Genomic DNA, 22,604 nt, shown 5'->3' with positions numbered 1-22,604 from the left:
TGCAGAAATGTCCCTGGGCAGGTGTGGCTGCAGAGGGCTTACCCTCCCTGGCACTTGTCTTTTTTATATGTTACTTGTCTATAGAAGTATCATACTCAAAAATGAAGAAGGAAGAGAAGTAAATAGCATTATTGTCACTCAAAGGAAACCCTTGCTGGTGTTTTAATGTAGTTCGTCACAGTTTCTTCTATGTTTATTTGGTGGTGAATAAATTATAACAATGCATTTTATGTGATAAACTCTTTATAAATATTTTAATCGCTGCATAATTGTCTTGTGGATGTGTTGACTCTGGCTCAACTAAGACCCTGTTATGGAAGGCTTGGAGTGTGCTCAACATTTTTGCCTTTTTTTCTGCCATTTTTCAAAGAGAAGCATATCCCTCTGTGAGCTAAGCTAGGTTGTAGTGTGTTGTGTGATAATGTTGGAACTCAGCCTGTTTTTTGGAAGATTATTAATGTCCCTTCAGAGCCTGTGGTTGTCTGATCTTGTAGCAAGATACTTAATCAATGACTTTTGTCTGGGATGCTTGAGCTGACTATATGGGTGGACTCCAGGACTGTGGAAGCCCAAATTGTGTGTGGTCAAAGCACCTACATTATATTTGAAAGGAAAAAAAAAAAAGAGTATTATCTTTACAACAGAGACCAAACTGGGATACAAGATCACGGGCTACAGCAATTTGGTTGAGTACATATCTCATTTGTATGATGACATTTTTACCTAGCCTGTAGTATGGCCACCGAATATTTCCTTTCCATCTTGGTCTGCTGTATTACTAGCACTTCTAAGAGCTAGCTAATGCTGTTTTCCCATGCAGAAGAAAAATGTGGTTTAGAAAAAGGACACTGGGGCTCTTGATTGTTGACAATGAGCCTTTATTTCCCACATCTCATTAGGATGTTTTGGAAGGAGAGTGGTGAGCCCTGAGTCAGGGGCTGCATTTTCTATTGATTTATGTGCTGTTCTAGAATTAATTGAGTCTGGACACAGGGCCTCACTTTCATTTTCTTGGACGCATAGCAGGTAATCGTGTTTCTTCTGTACATTTGAATTGCTTTCTAGATGGTCTTTTGTGAAGGATTTATCTTTAATATGATTAATCAGAAGCAGTGAACCTCAGTATGTTTGTTCACAGGTTAGCATGCAAAGCCTCTCCCCACCCCCAGCCGCCGCTGTAGGGGTGGTTAACTCTCTCTTGGCCACGACCCTCCTGGGGCTTTTCTGAGCACCTGGACCTTGGATTGAAAGAAAGTTTAAAGGGTCCTGGATAAAAGCCCTGGAAGGGGGTAGAAGGCCTAGAGTAAATCCCCAGGGAAGCATCAGACCATTATTTATTGTACAAAAATAGGACACAATCCACTTGTCAATAGGGAAGAGTTAGATTATGTCTATTGGGCCAGGAAATACTATGTAGCCATTAAAATCATAATTATAGGGAGTTCCTACTGCTTATTCTATTATGTTAAGAGAAAAGAGGAGAACATGGCACTGTGTTTACAGCAAGAGCTCAGCCATGCAAAAGAGATGTGTAGAGGAGAATGGACAGAAATAGATCACAAAATAACAGTAGCCATCTGTGGACAGAACAGCTATGAGGGGGTGTCTCTCTTCTGTATCCCCTGTTAAATACACAGCAAAACAGATCATAATCCTTACCCCTGGGAAGTCTTGTGCCCTCAGAAGCAGTCACCTCTCCGGTACAAAAATCTGCCCGCATTCGCTTAACAAATGATGTGCTAAGATTAGTCACGTGTCCTGCCCTCTCCAAAGGCTGGGAGTGAAGTTCTTCACAGCCTCCTACAGGGCAGCTGTCCCCTTGTCACAGCTGCACCCCCAGGAGGAGGACGCGCTGAAGTCACTGCAGATCTTCCCAGGAGATGCTGCCTGCAAGCCTTGCAGCCTGGGAAGGTGAGATTTGGCGGCTGTGTGGGACCTCCCTGCAGACACAAAGGGCACCACAAAAGCTGCTTGCAACTGAGGTGTTGTAAGTAGAATCCTTTGTCATCAGGCGTGTTAGGGCCTTGTGCTTTCAAATGCACCTTTATTGAGCTACACTGGATATTATAAACTCAGAACTCTTTCTTGGCAGGAGCCACTTGGTTCCACCAATATTTTGCTGCACCTTTCCTTCCCCCCACGCTTTGACCTCACCACACCTTCCTGGTCTGGGAAGGGTCTGCTGTTCTCTGAATAGCCCTTGTGTGCCCAGGGCACCCACTTATGTCCTGCTGGCAGGGAGTATAGGTGACCCAGGAGCTGGATCTTGGAAAGGGATAGGGAGAGAAGGTGGAACACGATGGGCTGGGCATCCAGGGAAGGGTCTTGTGTTTCTTGGCAAGGAGGTCACGCCCGTTCTGTAGTTAGTGGAAGACCCCCGGAGGCGCCCCGAGCATCTATTTAGGGCAGGGTTTCAAGTGCAGTCCTAGAGCCTCTGACATCAGAGTCACCTGCAGCTCTAGGCCTGGCTTTTGGCTCACCCTCTGGGAATCTTGGGCCCATGACTCTGCACGCTCTCCAGGCGGGCCTTGTATCCATCAACATGAGTGAATCACTGCTTTGGGGGAGTAACTCTTGGCTTTCCCCAGACCTCACCCTTCCCTGCAGTCCCACCTGGATGCACCCCTATCCCGTTGCAGAGAGGCACATTATGTCCCCAGCCAGGGGAGTTCCCATATAAGGGAACACAGATTCCCCATCTAAGACATGCACCTAGTCAGGCATTCTCTCCCTTCAAATTTCATTTAAAATTTTCTTCAACTCCCTGTACGTAGTAGAAAAGAACAAACATTATAGAGTTGAGGTCTGTGTGGGTTTTTCTCCTATTTAACCCACGTCAAGCCCTGAAGGCAGGTGCTATCATTTCCAATTTACCAAGGGCAGAAGGGCATACTTCGGTTAAATATCTTGCCCAAGGCCTTTCAGTAAATGGAGGTCTGAATTTAAACAGGACCTTCTGTCTTCATCTTTAATAGGAGGGTTCTTTCTCTTATACCCAAAGTGCCCCTATAGGTTAAATGTAATTCTGCAAACCTTCAAAGACGTGGCTCCCTGCCGCCCAGGGTTCTGCTGTGGGTCCCTTCCCATCTATATCCATGGAAAAGAGAACCGAACCGGAAGGTCCGCACTATTAAACTGTAGAAAAGCCAACAGCTAGCACGGTATTTAATGGTGAAAACCTTTTTAAAAATAGGATCTCCCATCTCCCCAGTCTCCGGCCGCACTCCGTGTTGAATCACAAATCTGTACTTCTGAAACAAATAATGCATTATATGTTAAGAAAAAAAAGAAAAGAAGATAGCAGGAGGGGAAGAATGAAGGGGAGTAAATCGGAGGGGGAGACCAACCCTGAGAGATGATGGACTCTGAAAAACAAACTGAGGGTTCTAGAGGGGAGGGGGGTGGAGGGATGGGTTAGCCTGGTGATGGGTATTAAAGAGGGCACGTTCTGCGTGGAGCACTGGGTGTTATGCACAAACAATGAATCATGGAACACTACATCAAAAACTAAGGATGTAATGTATGGTGATTAACATAACAATAAAAATTTAAAGAGGAAAAAAATAGAATCATTCACAATGTCCAGCCAGAGCCCTATGGGAACCTGAGGCAAAAAGAAAAATCAATAATACTGATCTTTATTTAAAGCTTCGATATTTTGTTTACCATCTGTTCTTGCATTGATTTTTATTTTTTAAAGTGTTGCATTAAAACATTTGCTCTTTGGGGGGGTGCCTGGGTTGGCTCAGTTGGTTAAGTGTCTGACTCTTGATTTTGGCTCAGGTCAGGATCTCAGGGTAGTGAGATTGAGCCCTGCGTCGGGCTCCTTGCTGGGCGTGGAGCCTGCTTAAGATTCTGTCTCTTCCTCTGCCCCTCTCCCCATCTCTCTCTTAAAAAAAAAAAAATTCTCTGTTTTGATTCCTGAGTTTTTTGGTGCCCTGTTAAATTTTGTGACTGAGGTGAGTGCCATCCATGCTTCACCCTGGACTAGCCCTGGTAAGAAGTAAAGACGTTTTCATTGCCATTAGGAATAAGTCAAGGATGCCCCTTTAATCACTTAACTGTGTAGTAGAAGCCCAGGGCAATGCAGCCAGACGAGGTGATCAAATGCTGAAAAGGAGAACAAAATTTATTAACTAAAAACTATTAGAATTTAAAAATGGACTTTTACAAGCTCAGTATGGATTTTTTTTCTATGTACCAGCAATAGCCAGGTAAATATATAATGGGAGACACACAGCCACACAAAAAATAATATAATCTAAGAGTAAATTTGCTATGAAGAATCCCGTAATGCTGTTGAGAGACATTTAAGACTTGAATAAATGGGGAGATATTTCTTGAGTGAAAAGACCCAGTGTTGTACATACAAAAATTTCTCATTGTAGGGACTAGAAGGTATGGGGGGGAGAATGATTTTCTGGTTAGTTGGCAGCAACTGGGTTGACCATCTAGACCTTGTGGTTGACATGTGAGAAGAGAGGCTCCTCTATTTTTTTTAAAGATTATGTATTTATTTATTTATTAGAGAGAGCATGAGAGCATAAGCAGGGGTAATGGCAGGCAGAGGCAGAAACAGGCTCCCCACTGAGAAGGGAACCTGACTCGGGGCTCGATCCCAGGACCCTGGGATCATGACCTGAGCCAAAGGCAGACTCTTCAGTGACTGAGCCACCCGTCTGCCCTCTCCTGGGTGCTCCCAGGACTCCTCTATTTTTAAAGTATGGACAGAAATGGGCTGAATCTGCTGCTTCAAGGGAAAATGTCCACACTCCTGGAGCCACAGGACTTATCATAAGTGCTTTCCTCTGACACACCCTGGGTCTGTGAGCTGCACCCCATCCCTGGTACCATGAGTTCCAGATTTCCCAGGGGAGGGGCCATTTTCCCTTGACGCAAGCAAATCTAGCCATCCTCTGGAAACCTTGATTCTTCACATTTAGAAATCTACTCTATCTGGAGAGTATATCCCTATAAGGTAGGAAGCAACTTTGTTTTCCCCTAAATGGTTAGCCCAGTGGGTTTCAAATTTTGCTCCACATTAAAAATCTTGATGCCAAGTCATGCCTCATACCAGTGAACTTGGAATGCCAGGCATTGGCCCTTGTAAAAGTCCCCCAGGTGATTCCAATGTGCAGCAAAGTTTTAGAACCACTAGGTCACCCAAGGATCCCCATACCTGCCACTGAATCGAATTTTTTTTCCCACCTGCTTTAGGGTGACCACCCATTCTGGTTTTAGCACTAAAAGTTCTGTGTGTCGGGAAACTCCTCACTCCCAGGTGAACTACATTTTATAGATAAAACTAAGTAAACACAGATCTGTTTCTGGGCTTTCTTGTCTGTATCATTGCTGTCTGTCCAGCAACGATACCATGGCATTTTAATTACCATGACTTCAGAGTGTGTGTGTGTATATATGTATATATATATATACATATATACACTTGGTAAGGCAAGTGCTTCTTCATTAACTCTCATTTTTAGATCTTTCTCAGCTATTTTCATGTGTGTATTCTTCCAAGTGAACTTACGAATTATTGGGTCAAAGTTTCCCCCATATTCTGCTGGGATTTTGGCTGGGCTAGCCTTACATTATAGATTGCTTTGGGTCACTCATTTATAGGATCAGGGACTGTTCCATGTTACCATCATGTATGTACTTTAGTCCTTGAGTCTAAGATTGGCCGAGAGGGTGTTATGTGTAGATATGGGCATACATGTGTCTATGCATGCATGTAGATTTTGTCCCCCAAATGACAGAATTTGAATTTAAGCTGGAATTTGAAGTTAAGAGGTACTGTGTACCTGAGTTTGTTCTTTAACAAGCCTGTGGAAACCTGCAGTGTGCATGGCCTAAGGAGGTACAGAGATGCTGTAGTGTCAATGCATGTTTCGGGACTATTTTGGGGAATGTTGTTACTAGAGATTGTGTCCACAAGAAGGTGACTGCCAGGTTCCGTCAGTCAGTGTCCCGGGCATTAGCTGTCCTCTGTAAAAGTAAGAGATCTGTTGTAAAATTGTAAGTGGTTGTGGGGCAGGTCAGGGCCTTCGGTACTTCCTCTGGGCACCTGTGTTTTAGTGAACACTGAGCACCTTGATCCCTACCTGGGAACAAATCTCTGGAATTATCCCATCAGTTTGGGGTTTAGGGACAGTGTAACTTGTGAGGGCATTCAGCCTCGACAGGGTCCATCACAGTGATAATATTACTGGTGTGGGGTATCTTTCTAGTCTGTGGGCTGCTCTGGAGAAGAAGCACTGTGCATCTTTCAGCATCTAGTGGTGCTGTCAAGCCACAGCCGTTCATGAGCCCCTTGTAGTTCACATGTTGGAAGCATGTGGCTCAGCCAGTAATGGTGCTCACACTCTGAGTGTCTGGACAGATGAAATAATTATCTCCTCCATTCTTTTGGGAATATTCATAATGCTGTGACTGGCCATCTGGTAAACCCAATGTCATAGCAAAATGTGTTTTGGGCACCGCTACAAGCAAAATTCTGTGTGGGTGCTCTGGGGAGTACGGAGTACAAAGGGTTTTTAGTTAAGACTTTTCTGGGGAGATAAGGTGGAAGAAAGAAAATGTAGAGCCTGGGCCAGACCTGCCATCTCCGCTCTCCACTCTCTACTGCTGAGTCCAGATCCCGTTGCTTCCACTGCCTGAATACTCCCTGAGTCACGTCTCCTCTCTCATTTCCACTGCTTTAGTTTAAGCTGTCATTTCTTTAAAAAAACTTTTTTAATTGTGATAAAACATATGTATCATGAAATTTACCCCTGTGACCATTTTCATGGATACAGGCTCTCATTTCTTCTCTCTGGACAGAGGAATACGTTTTTAAAAAATATATGAACTATGACGCAAACAAAAACAAGACATATGTAATGTAAAAGTACAGTTTAAGGAATACACCTGGGTAAGCACTCAGCTGAAGAAATAAGACATTAACCATCTGTTTGGATATCCTCTGTGCCTTTTCCCTGATGCCAGCCCCTCACTTGCCCTAGAGCACAGGAATAGACTTTTCACTGGTCTCCCTTCCCCCAGCATCTCTCCTACGCTGGCCTCAGACAGATGAGGCTAAAAGAGAAATCCTGTGTGTCATGCATCTGCTGAAAGTGGCCCGGTGACTCTGCGTGGTTTGTGGGATAAAATGCAGAGAGTCCTGGGTGGTGGAGGAAGGACTTGCCCAGTTTGGATGCACAGGATCTTCGCGGTGCCCCGTGATACCACGACCCAGCTTCCACAAGCTGTAGCCACACCCTCTGCCCTCTCCTGGGTGCTCCCCTTCTCTCTGCGGCCAGGCAGCACTGTCCTCCCTCTGGTGTCCCCCACTTCTTTGGTGCCCTCAGCCTGCTGAGCCCGTGAGGCTAGGGCTCAGGTTCAGCTTCTCTGTATGGTGTTCGGTCTGGACAGTTCCCTGCAAAGATGGTCACTGGGGGAATGCCGTTTGAGAGGGAGGAGGAAGGAGAGGCTTCTGTGCACTGGGGAGGGCAAGACAAGCTGATAGGGGAGGGAACTCGAGTGGGCCTTTGGGGAACAGTGAGGATTTAGAGTTGGAAGGTAGTGTACCTCCTCATCAGACCTCATCATGTCTTCTAAATGCAAGCTTCTCTCTCTCTCTCTCTTTTTTTTTTTTTTTTTTTTTTTGAGAGCAAATAACTTGATCTGATGACTCTTTGTCTTGTCACCTTGGCTACCCAAACTGGTGAGCGTTTTTAAGAAGCCCTGAATGAGCTGGTGAGATTCTGGGAGAGAGGCAGTCATCCTGGTGAATGGCAGGTGCCTTGCCTCTGCCCCTTTCCCTCCAGCCCCGCGTGTCCTCTCTTCTCTTGGACATGGGCGTGCATGATTCGCAACGCATGAGGCAGCTGCCGTGGGAATGTCGCTTTATTGGAACAGATGTGCTTTACCATTGCCCTGAGACCGCACGGTGGTGAAACACTCCAGTGGGTCCTGCGGCTGGTAGCCCGTGGGCCGGCACGATTCTTGGGGTGGCCATGCTTGGCGGGGTTCTGACTGTCCTCTCCAACGTTCCTCCCCACAGTGGCTGCCTGCAGGTGACCATGGCCGTGTGAGCGTCCGCCATGGCCAACCGGAAGCGTCAGAGCACGGCGAGCAGCATGCTGGACCACAGGGCAAGGCCGGGCCCCATGCCCCATGGCCAGGAGCCCGAGAGCGAGGACACGGAGCTGCCCCTGGAGGAGTATGTGCCCAAGGGCCTGGAGCTGGCCACCCTGCGGCCCGAGAGCCCCACGCCCCCGGACCAGGGGTGCCATGACCACAGCCCTGATGGGGACTCCAGCTCTGACTATGTGAACAACACCTCCGAGGAGGAGGATTACGATGAGGGCCTCCCCGAGGAGGAGGAGGGCATCACCTACTACATCCGCTATTGCCCCGAGGACGACAGCTACCTGGAGGGCATGGACTGCAACGGGGAGGGGTACCTGGCGCACGGCACACGCCACCTGGAGACGGACGAGTGCCAGGAGGCGGTGGAGGAGTGGACAGACTCGGCAGGCCCCCGCCCACACGGCCGCGGGGACGAAGGCAGCCCGGACTTCCGGGACGGCCACCTCCCCATCCCGGAGGATGAGGCCTCCGTCCTGGAGGCCCAGGACCAGGAAGAAGGTGTCCACTACTGCCCCGATGAGGAGGGCTACCAGGACTACTACCCCTCGGAGGCCAATGGGGACCCGGGCAACGCCTCCCCCTATCGTCCAAGGCGTGGGGGCGGAGGCCTGGAGGACCAGGAGGAGGACATCGACCAGATTGTGGCCGAGATCAAGATGAGTCTGAGCATGACCAGCATCACTAGCGCCGGCGAGGCCAGCCCCGAACATGCCCTGGTGCGGGGGCCCGAGCCGGGGCCCGGGGACTCCACGGAGGCCAGTCCGCCCGGTGAGGCCAGCCGCGGCCCTAGCAGACACGAGGGAAGACCCAAGTCGCTGAACCTCCCTCCTGAGGCCAAGCACTCCGGAGACCCCCAGAGAGGCTTCAAGACCAAGTCCAGGACTCCAGAGGAGAGGCCGAAGTGGCCCCAAGAGCAGGTAGGACTCTGGCTGTCCCCGGGGAAGGGGTTACCGAGGGGCCCAGAGAGCAGAGGATGCTCTGGTGTCGCCCATGCAGATACCAGAGCCCATAGCTCAAACGTGCGTCTAGTTCTTTATCCGGTCAGTTATGTAGCAGGTGTGTGGATGTTCTGGTGCCATCCAGAAGACACCCCCCTTCCACCAGAGAGATTTGGTCTCTAGCCCGCTTGCCCTGGATCTGTTCATGGCTGGGGGTGGTTCCTGTGACTACCATCCCCCCACTAGCTGGTTTCTTCAGGCCCACAGGACATTGGCAAGGATGTGGGGTTGCTAGGTCGTGTGTAATGCAGCCAGTCGTTGGATGCCCCAGTGACAAGGGACTGTGACCTGAGCACATTTCACAGGGGCCACTGTATCCCGGTGACACTCTTCTGAAAGCTCAGGGGCTTGGCATTATGGCCAATTAGCTGTAAATAATTATTGAAAATAATTATTTGAAGGTTTGACAAAGTGTTGGAGAAGAAGTGCATGCTAATGAGGCCAGTGGATTTAAGCGTAACTCAGTTTCCTTTTAATTATATCAAAGTGAGCATGTATTCTAATAGCTACATTTGAAAAGCTGCTTTTCAAAAAAAAAAAAAAAAAAAAAAAAGCTGGTTTTAAAAAAAAAAAAAAAAACCCCTCTGTGAATATATAAAAAGATGTGATTATTACACTTGCATAGGAACTTCTCTTTGGCCAATTCTCTGGGCAAATGAGAATGAAATGCTTTTATATTTTTAAAGCCTTAATTATTATTTTTTCCCCAGAAGAGTCCATGAGTTTAAAAAATATGCACATATGCTAAGAACGTGTCTTTGGGACATAAGTCATATTTACTCGCTGCTAGATTTCTGGCACTTGCTTGTTGATGCCTTTTGTTCTTTTTTTTAAAGATTATTAAATGTAAGTAGGCTTCACTCTGAGGGTGTTCCTGGCATTCAGGGCAACTGTGCATACACCAGGGGCTTTGGGATGTAGAGAGACCGCTGTTGCCTAGCGGATGTGGGGAGCTCCCCCCAAGAGCAGGTGGCTCTGGACCTAAGGTTTGGGCTCTAGGCCAAAGCACCGCTGGTCCTCTTCACTTTGGCCGAGTTGGACTCATGGCCCAAGAGCGGCTGTGGCGCCACAGGGGACTGATGGGGGCTGCACGGGGTGGGCGACATACTCTGCCTTTTTGTAGCAAATGACTTCCCTCACAAGGTTCTTGTCAAGAGAACATAATCGTTAGAGCATGAAGGGGAGAGGGCACTGAGGGGAAGAGCTGGTAATTTGTTTCCCTAAGTAGATTATCTCCTCGAAGCTCTTATCCAAGATACTGGAAAAGCTCATTTAAACCGGTTAATTATTGCATAGCTTTTTTGGTTTACTCACTCATTCATTTGCAAACTACTTCCCTCCAGGGGAAGGCCTGGTGAGTCCCAGCTCAGGACTGACAAGGGTCCTGGATGAACATGGGACCCCAGGACTCTGCTATGTCTGAGTGGATGTGACCTGAATCTTTACATCTCATAGACCCAAGTGACCCATTCTCCAGATGAGGAACCTTTTGAAATTTGACCCAGAAGAGCCACTGTGATAGGATCATGTTGAAAGGAAGATTGTGTGAAGGAGGTACGGTGGGAAGTGGGGTAACTCCTTGCTTCAAATCACAGCCTGCCTTCCTCAAAGGAATCCCTTACTCCCCCATCCCACCCCACTGCCCCTGTGGGGGACAGCCAGACTATGTGGGAGCCCACAAAAGAGTGGCCTCAAATAGGCTTCCAGGGTGGATGAGTCCCTTGCTGACCTTTACCTGGGCCATCCGCGGTTAGTGTGGCATAGCCGGCGGTTAAGGCTATGGTAAAATAAAACAAAACAAAACAAAAAAACTAAAGGAGAAAGGCCAGTGCTTAGCTACCTAGAGCCTCCTTTCTGAAGCGCAGTCTGTGGGCCAGCAGCCTTGGCCCCACTGGACGGCCCTGCTGCAAGACCACTGAATCGACAGTCAATAAGATGCCCCATTCACATTTGAGAAGGGATACCGCGGGAGGCTTCTGCTGGGGGAAGAATTGCATGGCATCCCTCTCCTCTCTGACACTCCTTTTAAAGCTGGAGGAGTTATGTCATGGCCACTTGGAAGAGTATCGCGTACATTCTGTTTCGTCCTTGCGTGAATGACGATGTCACAATGGAATCTGAAATGGGAATATGGGGAAAGTATCCGCCATGGCTCCCACCGCCCTCAGAGATGAGCTCTTTTGGTTTCGCCGTGTTCCCCTTCAGACTCCAGCACTGACCATGAATAATGTATGTGGCTGTCATGGTGGTCCAGACGTCCACCTTTTAGAACCTGACATGTTGCAAGTGTTTCTCCGTGTCGCCATGTAATTTTCGTGATCGTTTTTACTGGCCTTTGCGTGTTCCATTCAGGCCACATGGCATCTCAATCATTTGTCTGCGCAGACCCTGCCACTGAGCCTGCAGGTTGCACGTGGCATTGTCTTTTACACCTCAGACCGGCATGGACATCTCTGTCCAAGTTTTCCCTCTTCTGGTTTATTACTCGAGGATAAATTCCCATGAACAGCATGAACGTTGACCGTCTCCCCACGTTTATCTTGCCTACTTGTTTCTCCTTTTCTGTGAATGGTTGATGTGTGCCCTTTATCTTGTGGGGTCTGGATGCTTTTCTATTTCCTAGGAGCACTTGTATGCTCTAGACGTTACTTATTGCTACAGATATTTCCTTTGGCATGTTTCCTTTTGAAAAGGCTCCAGTTTGCAGGTGGACCTCTCCCCTGCATGATGCTGCGGAGACCAAGAGGTCTGCACTGGGTGGCGGGAGGGCAGGATGTGAGAGAACCCAAAGGAGATAGGCTCAAGTTGCAGGAAGACAGGATGGGATGGTGGGGGAACAGAGATCTGTGCATGAGTGTTTTTAGAGAAGAACGAACTGTTTCAAAGCAGTGCATGTTTATTGAGGGAAATTTGGAAAACAGAAGCAAAAAAAAATATATATGTATTTTGCCACGTGGCAGTGCCGAATTCTGTTGCTGGGAGTTTTCAAATCAAAGAGGCGAGCTACCTGACAGGATTTCCCAAAGCATCCTGTTAGATGTGTTGTGTAAGCAAAGCCTGGCTGATCCTTGTCATTCATGGATTCCATTATCTGTGGCTCGGCCTACTCGCTGACATTTATGTGTAAGCTTAAAGTCAGTACTCGTGGTAATTTTACAAGTGTTTGTGGGCATGCACAGAGAGGCAGAAACATGTGAGTCACTCAACGTGCATGATCCCAGTGGAGTTTGAACAAGGAGACACTCTGCCTTCTTGTCTCAGCTCTCATAATGCAAGCAGGCGTCCTTGGCGCGATCCTTTTAGTACCATGTTTTTGGCGTTTTTGTGCTCTTTGTGGGGTGATAAAATGACCCCCAAGTGCAGTGCTGGAGTGCTGTCTAATGTTTCTAAGCACGAGAAGGCTGTGATGTGCCGTGTGGAGAAAATACGCTGTTAGATATTTCGTGTAGGTGTGAGTTATAGAGCTGTTGGCCATGAGTCAACAATATGGCACAGCCAGAGAGAGGAAGAGGAAATTCGCCAATCTGTACACAAGGTTGCTCTGGAAAGTGCTAAAGTAATATGTATAGTGTGTGAGAAAGCATTGGAAAAGTGGCTAACTGTAGATTCACGAGATGACCCGCTAATAAAAAGAGCACATGAAGGCACTGTGATGGGGCTGAGAGCCCAAGAAATTTATGGTCTTATTATCTAAGGTCAGGGAAATGTGAGACTCTTTCTCAACTGGTTTTATCATAAAGAAATAGTGGATGTAATTACTTGTGAGGAATGCACATTAAATAAGGCGTCTAAATAGAAAACACACATAAAACAATGTGATGTATTGATTGTTCAACAAAAATGATGGCCAGAGGCTTTGCGGGAACCTCATCCTGTATTTCTCCTGGGAGGTGGGTCAGTATTCATACACGTGGAGTTCACAGCAGGTTTATGGACTAGAAGTCCCATGAGCAAGGAGAACTGGCTGCATCCGATAGACAGCTGAGTTTGAGAACTTTACTGCAAAGGTTTCCCATCTCCTTGGTTGTGCATATGCCATGGGGCGAAGTCCCAGACTCTACAACAAAGACGCCTCCAGCCCTGCTTGGCCGGTGTTGCCCCTAAAATCTGGATTATCAGGCCCTTTACTCCCCGTGCAGGGCCTATCAGGAAAATAGACCACAGTTGCACATCTTAAGGGACAGAGAGCCGGATCACACAACTTCCTGAGGTCTCTCCCTTCATGACTCTCTCCCAGGATGATTCAACATTAACCCAAAATGCTGAGGACAGAAAAGATGTCGCTTTTGTCACTGTTGGGATCCTGGGCTTCTGAGGAGTTAATGTTTCTTTTTCTACCATTTGTGGGAAGTCGCTGGGTGATGGCGGAGGTGACGCTGGTGTCGGTGGTCATGGCCGGAACTGTGCTCAGGCCCTCATGTGTACAATCTCAGTGAATGCTAGAAAATTCGGAAGTGATAGGGACTAGGGTTATTCCCATTTTACAGATGAGGCCGTTGAGACTTACGTGGGGTAAGTACCACCCCCATGGTCAGACAGCTCAAGCAGTAAACCGTCTGTGTTGCACCAAAATTCATGCCTCTCACCACTGCCCTCTGCAGTTCTTGAAGGGTTTCTAGAAGAGCTAACGCGGACTTCCGTGGCAGGGAGTGTTTGAGTCCACCCTCTGGTGAGTGAGGCACTGTGGGTGAATCGGGCGGTGTTCCTCCCGGATAGTGGCCATCCCTACTACTCTGTTCTCATTGACTTGGTAACCACAAGGCCTTCAAGGCCTTGACGTGCTCCATGGTTCGTGGTACATATGTCCTGACACCCGTGAGGTGACCAGTGTCCACAAGACCTCCGTGCTGTAAAATCGTCCCAACATCCTGGCTTCATGAGATCTCAGGCTGTGAATCAAAGTAGTCAAGTAGAGATGATCCACGGGCCACTTTCCATAATTTTATTGAGCTTTGTTGATAGGAAATATTTTACTTTTTACATACAGTGATGAAGAATATGTGAGTTGCATCCAGCCTAGTTCGTACTGAATATCCAGATTGCCATTTCGGCTTCCACGTCTGCTGTGAGTGGAGGGAGGACCTCCACGGGACTCTGGTCCCACAGCTCAGGGGTGGCAAGTCATCGGTACACCTCCTGTGAAGAGGGGCTTGCTGATCATTGCTCCCCTGGGGTTGCTCCTCCATGTTCCTGTAAGAGCGTGTTTGTTTGGCCGCCGAGATAGTTCTGCACATCTGCGGGGTGGCCTGCGAGGGCAGGTTCTCGTAGTCTCTGGCTGATGTGCTGTGCGTCTGGGTTTGACAAGGATGGGGTTTGATTTGGACTGATTCTTTTGGGCTCCCCATCTTTTTCATGTGTTACCATGTGACATCTCGTTCGAGAAGAGGTACTGAAAATATCTGCTCAGTGCCCAAGAGTCCCCCTTCGTAGATGTATTCCTTTGGGCTCTGGAGGTTTCTGGGGCTGCAGGCATTCCCAGTCCTGTTCCATGGCCTCTGTGGGCTGGGCACATGTCAGGACTTCCATGGCCATCTAGTTCAAGGTGTTGGATTTCTGGTGGCCACTGCGCCCAGAACAGCTCTGCATGCTGGGACGGCACACCCAACCCCTGTTTGGATTATTGGGGGTTTTCGAGGTTTCTGTTTATTGTCGGTCCAGCCAGTGCTTTCTAAAAAAAGCCTTCTGACAATAGAAAAAGAAGGAAAATCAACACATCATAGCCAACTTAATACAACAGTTAAATCGAGGCGTGATACCGAGCCTGGAGACCACGTCAGACGTCCAGGTGTTTATCATTGCTCCTTGTGGCGATGGCTTTGCTGTGATCTGGCATTCAGTGGAGGCTTGCTTTGTGAAGGACCTTTCGAGATTGTGATAGGAATGCTGGCACCACATACAGAGGGAGGATGCTCAGTGCATGGGTGACCCCGGCCCGCCTAGGGGTGGGGTGGGCAGTGGCTCTGTGGGCACCTGCTCGGGGCTGGCACCTCTCACGCGGGCCCTGTTCAGTGGCATAGGAAGTGGGTATGGGCACCTGCTTTACAATGAAGTGTACCACGCCCTGAGGGGCTGAGAGGAGTATCCTGGGATTATTGACTGCAGGGTAACCTCGGCCGGCGTGCCATGGGGCAACAGGTGCTCAAAGGGATCTGCTGCTTGCACCGTGCCTGGGAGGGAGCATTCTGTCCCAGCCTGGCCCTAGCTAGGACAGAGCTGGAGAAAGCCTGCGGGCAGGAGCTGAGGGCAGGAGTTCTGGAGAGACACAAGGGCATGGCCCGGTCGGGGGAAGGTCCTCGCCCACCCCGTGCTTCTGGGGAGTGTAGGTGGTCTCTTTCTCCCCAAAGCTCTGCCCCTAATTCTGCAGGCACCCCCACTCCTCTGCCCATCTGTGCCTTTCCTGTGCACATGGGGAGGTGGCACAGGAGAGTTCCCAGGGACTCCTGTGCCCCTCTCCAGCCTTCTCTGCTCCCAGTGCCTTGATGGGTAGCCATAGCACCTGCTGTGTAACGGATTCCTGGGGCCACCCTGAGAAACAAACTCCAGGCTGGCACGGCCTTGGCATTCTTAGCCCCTCACTTGATCTGTTCAGGCTTCCAAACTTGATTTCTCTGGGCCTGTTTGTCAAGTCAGCACAATGGCCTTATTTGATTTTTATGAAGCCTCTTGAAGACATATGACCAGGGCTGGCTGTTGTTGTCACAGAGCAGCTTCTTTAGCAGGAATCTGGGATTGCTTCAGCACTTTTAAAATATAGTTAAAGCCAGGGTCTCTAAAACACGGTTTTATTGTCCAAGAAAATCATGGAGAGCCCTTCCACTAACAATAATCTAGACAGAAACGTCCCCACCTCTAGTCCTTGAAGAGAGAGTAAGGTGCAGTGGTTAAGAGAACAGGTGCCAGAGCCAGGAAGCCTGGCCCCATCCTGCAGACCCAGCTCCCAGTTCTGGAACATTCTGGACACGTTGTATGCACCAACAACCACCTATCCCCTGGGGCTTCGGGGAGCGGAGTTGGCATGGATCAGAGTCTGTGGTGGACGTAAGAGGCATGGAACACTCGCCCTGATGGTAATAGTGATGATTGCAAGTCCGAGGAGCCTCTTTCAGGATGTGGGGGAGGCTGCAAACAGTTTGGGTCCAGGGCCAAGCTGTGCAGGGCTGGGGACACCCCTGAGCAGGTTGGCATCGCTGCCTTCTGGAATGCCGTCAAGGGAGGGCTGAAGCCATGAGACAGGGTGGGAGGAGGACCAGGATGGCCAGGGACCCACAGGAGACGGGGTTGTGCGTGCGGCCCAAGTGAGACCTGACAGGGCAGGGGTGCCAGGGGAGGGAGGTGTAGCTCTGAGGTGTCCTCAGGCTCTCCCCTCTCTGCAGGCCTTCCTGGGGTGGGCCCTCTCCTCTGCAGGGATGTCCGGGGTGGACAGTTCTCATGTGCCCTCTTGGGGACATCCTCAGTCCCTTTCTGCTCTGGAGTCTCCGATTTTGGGGAACAGGGTGACACCGACACATCTGCAGGGGCTGCCCTGGTTTTCCCACACTGGGTTCCTAATAGGAAATTAACCGAGAACCCCACTTTCTGGACAGATGAGCTGGGCTCTGGGCCACCGGTCTCTCACGAACTCCAAATGGCCGTCTGAGGCACTCTCCTTAACCTGGAGTTTCTGCGCATAACGCCCACCGTCCTTCAAAGCCAACTGTCCCCAGCCAGGCTGCTCAGATTCCCTAGGCTGGTGGCGTCTGCCTTCCTTCCCCAGCATGCATCTTGGCACCTGCGACGTGCCAGGCACTGGGGGTGCAAAGATTAAAAATGCCATAAGCCCCCTTTGCAAACCTCATTCTAGAGGGAGATAGACAGACACACAGAGACTCCCCAGTCCAGGTGGGGCTGGGTGCTCAGGAGAGGGACTGGCTGCAGCAGGGGTGATGAGCCAAGAGGCTCTGGGACTTTGGGTGGGGGAGAGACTTTGGGAGGTGAGCCAACCAGGTGAGGCTGAACGTGTTGGTGCATGGGGGCTGGGATTGTGATGGGGGCTGAGAGCCCTGAAAGAGAGCAAGGGGGAGGGAAGGACATGGGATGATGATGGTAACAAGAGAGGGAGGAGGGCCATTGGTTGGGAGGGGGAAGCCAGGAGGGAGCTTAGGAGCAGGGGCATCTGAAAGGCCAAATACAGCAGGGCAGTTAGGGGAGACCTTGCTGGGAAGCCCCCGTGTAGCTCTGATGGATTGTAAGGGCAGAGGTTCACATGTGGGAACCGAAGGAGGTAAATGGGCAGTGTCTATAAGGACAAGGTGGGAGGGGCCCAAGGAGGTGCCCGCAGGGATGGAGCTTGGATGCATGCAGGATGCCCAGCACGGGTGGAGCTTGAGTTGAATTGCATTGTTCTGAGTCGCACCCATTTGCCAGTGTCTCAGGCAGATCTGGGGGAACGGGAGGGGTGGGTATGGGACTGAGGTGGGGAGTTGGCCCACATGCGGCTCCCGTCCTCGGGGCCCCTGCAGCACCTCCCACGGTCCCTTACATGTTCCAGGGGCTTGAGACGCATCCAGCTGATGAAACTGCTTCGTCACGTGACATTGCCTAGGCAGTACAAGGCTCCATGGAGGAATTTTTAGAAACATCTTCTGTTCAGGAAGAAAGGCCACATTGCTGAACACGAGACTCAGAGATGTATAATGTCACACATGGGGCCTTCTCCTGAGATGTGACAGTGTGGCAGTGGCCGCCATGGGATTGTCAACCCAAAGCCTTCAGATTGCAACCAAGGCTAATCAGTTACTTAAAAGGTCATGGGACAATCATAACAGGAGGCAAACAAAGAATACCTCCCAATCCTATATGGATAACACCACAGGCAATTCGGGAACACGAAGCACGTCTCAAAAACTTCGAGAAAGGAAGTGTGGGACCAAATGGCGCCCCCAGGGCTGCTGGCGGATTCCAGAACGTGCCAGGTCCAGGTCTGTTTGCTGATTCCATGGTCACACCAGAGAAGCTGGTCTCTCTCCACCTGAGACCAAGCCAAGGCCCAAACTGTTGGAGCTGAAGGATGTTTGGAACTGGGCTTACAGAATCTCATTGTTTGGCTCCTCTGGTTTCAACGGGGAGCACGTGGCCCAGGCTTGCGTCTGGTTCCTGTCTCCATTTAAGAGACATTGACTGAGATGGCCATATGCTGTCTTCGGTGCCAATGCACTGCTGGATCTGCCCCCCATGGTTGGCCACCTTATCCTGCTGTGAGAGCAATCAGGCCATATAGGTCAGCGAGCCTGAACTAGACTCCGGATGTGGGGTTGCTGCTCAGGAGAAAAGCTTGGGCACGTTGTAAGGTTGGAGGGATGTTGCTGTTTGGGGAAATTGCCCATTCACCCTCCTTGGTCAGCCTTCCTCTTCCTTGGCCCAGACACTTGCAAGTGGCCTCTGATTTGAGACCAGTTTGCCCTCTCTGATTTCTGATGCAGCCCTCCCTCTCCCCCAACACTCCCCACTCAGCCTTTGAGTCTCTGGCTTCCCATCAGATCCACCCTTGGTGCCAGCAGGGAGGTATCTGCCCCTAACTCTCCTTCCCAGAGCCTCTGGGTCTGCTGGCTTTGACCATTATGCACACTGACACAGACTCACCTGTCTCAGTGTCTTTGTCAGACAGGCTTAGACCTGGACCATGCCACACCCACACCAGGTGTCTGGGGGTGCTTTTCGGATCTTTTGATCACTCCTGCTGCTGCTTCCTTTTTTTTTTTAAGATTTATTTATCTTAGAGGAAGAGAAAGAGCCAGGAGGAAGGGCAGAGGGAGAGGGAGAGAGAGAATCCCAAGCATACTCTGCTCAATCTCACAACCTTGAGATCATGACCTGACCCGAAACCAAGAGTCAGATGCTCAACCGACTGAGCCACCCAGGCACCCCTGCTTCCTTTTTTCCCTAGGTATTGAACATAGAAGCTCTTCTCCCCTGCTTCATTCATTCATTCACTGGGACCCAAGTATATAAAGATAGCACACTAGTCCCTTCAAGAAATATGAATGCTAAGGAGGGCACATGTGGGGATGAACGCTAGGTGTTACACGCCAACTAACGAATCGCTGAACACTGCATCAAAAAGTAATGATGTAATATATGGTGATTAACATAACAATAAAAAAATTAAAAAAAAAAAGTAATGATGTACTGTGTGCTGGCTAACTGAACCTAATAAAAAAAAAAACGAAAATGGTTCAATGCAAAGATTAAAAAAGAGAAATATGAATGTTAATCTTCAATAGAAGAGGGGCGATCTAGCCACTCACCAGTCCTCAAAACCTGCTCTGGAAACAAGACCAATGGCAGGTCAGAGTTCTTTTTGCTGAATCAAATTTGCAAATTATGGGAGATGTTGTGGAGTGAAATTGCTGCTCAAGGTTTTTCTTGCCTAATATCTGATTAATATTTAATCTCCAGGGCCCTTTTAAGTGCCAAGAAGAATGAAACATAATGAATGAACCCAAAGAATTCCAAGTCACCTAAAGTATGGGCAGTTTGGCCCATATTCAGAGATCATGGCATGGTGATTTTTTTGGTATTTGTAGGAGGATTGTTTTCTGTGCCACAGTTACAGTGATAAAGTACAAGAGAAAAGACTTTTGGGGCACCTGGTCAGTTAACTCAGTCAGTTAAACGTCTACTTTTGGCTCAGGTCATGATCCCAGGGTCCTGGGATTGAGCCCCACATCAGGCTCTTTGCTCAGCGGGGGGTCTGCTTCTCCCTCTCCTTCTGCCCCCTCCCCCCACCCCCCACTCTCTCGCTCATGTTCTCTCTCTCTCTCTCAAATAAATAAAATCTTCAAAAAAAATAAAAAGAGTGCTCGCTTCAGCAGCACATATACATAAAAATAAAAAGAAAAGACTTTTACATGCAGTGGATTATAACTCAGCCTGAAAAAGGAAGGAAATCCTGACGCCTGCTACATCATGGATGCACCTTGAGGACACCACACTTAGTGAAATAAACCAGTCCCAAAAAGACAAATCCTGTGTGATCCCACTTATATGAGGTTCCTAGAGTAATTAAATTCATAGAGACAGAGAGTGGAATGCTGGCTGCCAGGGGCTGGGGAAGCAGGAATGGGGAATTAGTGTTCAATGGGTGCAGAGTTTCTGTTAGGGAAGATGAAAAGTTCTGTGGATGGTTGGTGATAACGGTTGCACAACAGTGTGACTGCATTTCATGCCACTTAAATGTCCACTTAAAAAGGGTTGAAATAATAAATTTTATTTTATGTATATAAAATATAAGACAGTAAGAAAAGAGAAAAGGCTCTTGGCCCATTTATTGGCCTGAGCCAATTTGAACCATCTAAAACCAAGTTGAGCCAATCTGAACCCATGTAACCAGTATCAGACAAACACACACACACATTCTGGGCCAGTCAAAACCAGTTTGGTGTAGTCACAGTAGAGATGAACGGACCGCACTCATTTGGCCCTGTGGTCACTGGTGTGTGTGGTTACAAGGCAGTGGGTCTGCTCATCTTTAAGTAAGATAGTTGGAAGTCCTACTTTGTTGGTATCATTCAAATAAAAATGTACTGTCAAATGTATCATTAAAATAACAGCTAGTTCTGGGGTGCCTGGGTGGCTCAGTCGGTTGAGCAGTCGGCTCTTGATTTCAGCTCTTGAGGTCTTGGGATGGAGCCCCATGTTGGGCTCCCCGCTCAGCGGGGAGTCTGTTTGTCCCTCTGCCCCTCCCCCTGCTTGTGCTCTCTCTCTCTCAGATAAATATATAAAAATCTTTAAAAAAAAAACAGCTAGTTCTACTCTCTCTCCTTCTCCTCAGTGTTAGAAAAACCAAATATTCTACATTATATAATCATAGAAGTTGAACAAGTGGATTTAGTAGAAGCTAACTGGGTCGTTGGTATCTTCTTTACATATTAGCTGGTTAAATGTATTTTTCAAATTATGAATCATAGGACTTTGTTTTAGTGTTTGCAGGCTTACGCAGTTCCATTGAGTTGTTCATTACTTAGGACTAATAATATTGACTGAAACAGAGAGCTGGGCATAGCAGTTCCATGTTGGGAACAGTGGCCTGTTTAGACAAGTACAAGTCCAATATAGAAAATGCCTCTGGAAATGGAATTCTAACACTGACTTAGTATTGGTCAGTTGATTTCTTTTTGACTTCTGTGCATCTGTTTCCTTCATTTTTCAGATGTCAAGCTAGCTTTCGAAGAATGTGAGTGCGGGGCTCCAGGCTGGGTGTGGGGGAGGCCTCAGGTCTCCCAGGAGAATGCAAGAGCCTGCCATAAGGCCAAGAGACTGTTCTTCTGCTCTGGAGGGTTGCTGTCATTAAACTCTGCTCACACAGGGCTTCTCACTTTTAAATTAGCAGGGTAGGAAAGGATGCTGGTGTTCGCAGCTAACTCATAGAACCTGTGGGAGAAGGAGCCATTTTGGCCCCCCAGCCACAGTTTTAGAAAGGGGCGGTGTAGGTTTTCTCTTTGAGAATTGAACGAAACCAAATGGAAGACTCCCTAGTTCCATAGCATGCTTTGCTTTAAGAGGTGAAACCCCCTTCTTTTCCACAATTGAATCCAAGTGTGATATCCTGGTGTGTGAGGCAGGTGACCAGGAGGGAAGAGTCTCCATGCCATCTGGACAGCCCACCTACTTCCTTTGGCCTTTGTGTCCAAGGGGAGTGTTAGTCCTGCACAAGCTGGTGGGTGACCTTCAGCTAAACTAAAGTGAGTGTCATAGGCAGGGGTAGTATGTAGTATGTCTTCGATCCTTAAAGGGCTCTGGTTATTCTTTCTTTCCATATTATTTAAAAATAATTTTTAAAGATTTATTTATTAGAGAGAGCAGGGGTAGGGGCAGAGGGAGAGCAAGAGAAATCCTTAAGTGGACTCCATGTTGAGTGCAGAGCCCGACACAAGCTCAATCCCAGGACCCTGAGATCAAGACCTGAGCTGAAGTCAAGAGTTGGACGCTTAACCGACTGAACCACCTGGGTGCCCCATCCACATCATTTTTAAATTGTAGTGATACACACATAAAATAAAATTTACCGTGTTGACCGTTTTAATGTGTATGGTTTGGCGGCATTTAGTGCATTGTTGTACAATGACCACTATTTGGTTCCAGAACATTTTCATCACCCTAAAGGAAGAGCTCATATTTATTAATAAACAGTTACTCCCCATTCTCCAGCCCGTGCCAAAGACAAATCTGCTTTCTCTAGATACAGATTTGCCTGTTTCTGGACATTTCCATCTAAATGGAATCATGCACTATGTGACCTTTTATGTCTGGCTTCTTTCACTTAGCATGTTGTTTTCAGGATTCACCATGTTCTAGCATGTGTCAGGACCACATTCCTTTTCCTGGCTGAGTGATATTCCATCGAAGGGCTACATCGTCCTTTGTTTGTCATTCATTTGTTAACGGACACTCAGGTTGTTTCTGCCTTTTGACTGCTATGAATAATGCTGCCAC

General features: G+C 48.5%; 1 protein-coding gene across 12 annotated transcripts in view; it reads left to right on the top strand.

The window, feature by feature from the left end:
- Positions 1–22,604, top strand: part of APBA2 (amyloid beta precursor protein binding family A member 2) — a 233,116-nt gene that overhangs the window by 158,435 nt on the left and 52,077 nt on the right. For all 12 annotated transcript variants that reach the window (XM_073882524.1, XM_073882525.1, XM_073882532.1 and 9 more), the window contains one exon: positions 8,048–9,053. In XM_073882524.1, coding sequence (XP_073738625.1) covers positions 8,088–9,053 — 966 coding nt within the window. In that variant the 5' untranslated portion in view covers positions 8,048–8,087. The remainder of the gene's footprint in view (positions 1–8,047; positions 9,054–22,604) is intronic.

Source organism: Callorhinus ursinus, unplaced genomic scaffold (genome assembly GCF_003265705.2).
Source record: "Callorhinus ursinus isolate GAN/ISIS: 27379988/994484 unplaced genomic scaffold, GSC_fseal_2.0 scaffold47, whole genome shotgun sequence".
Lineage (NCBI taxonomy): Eukaryota > Metazoa > Chordata > Mammalia > Carnivora > Otariidae > Callorhinus > Callorhinus ursinus.
Note: the sequence above shows the minus strand (reverse complement) of the source record. Positions and strands in the feature narration are given on the sequence as shown.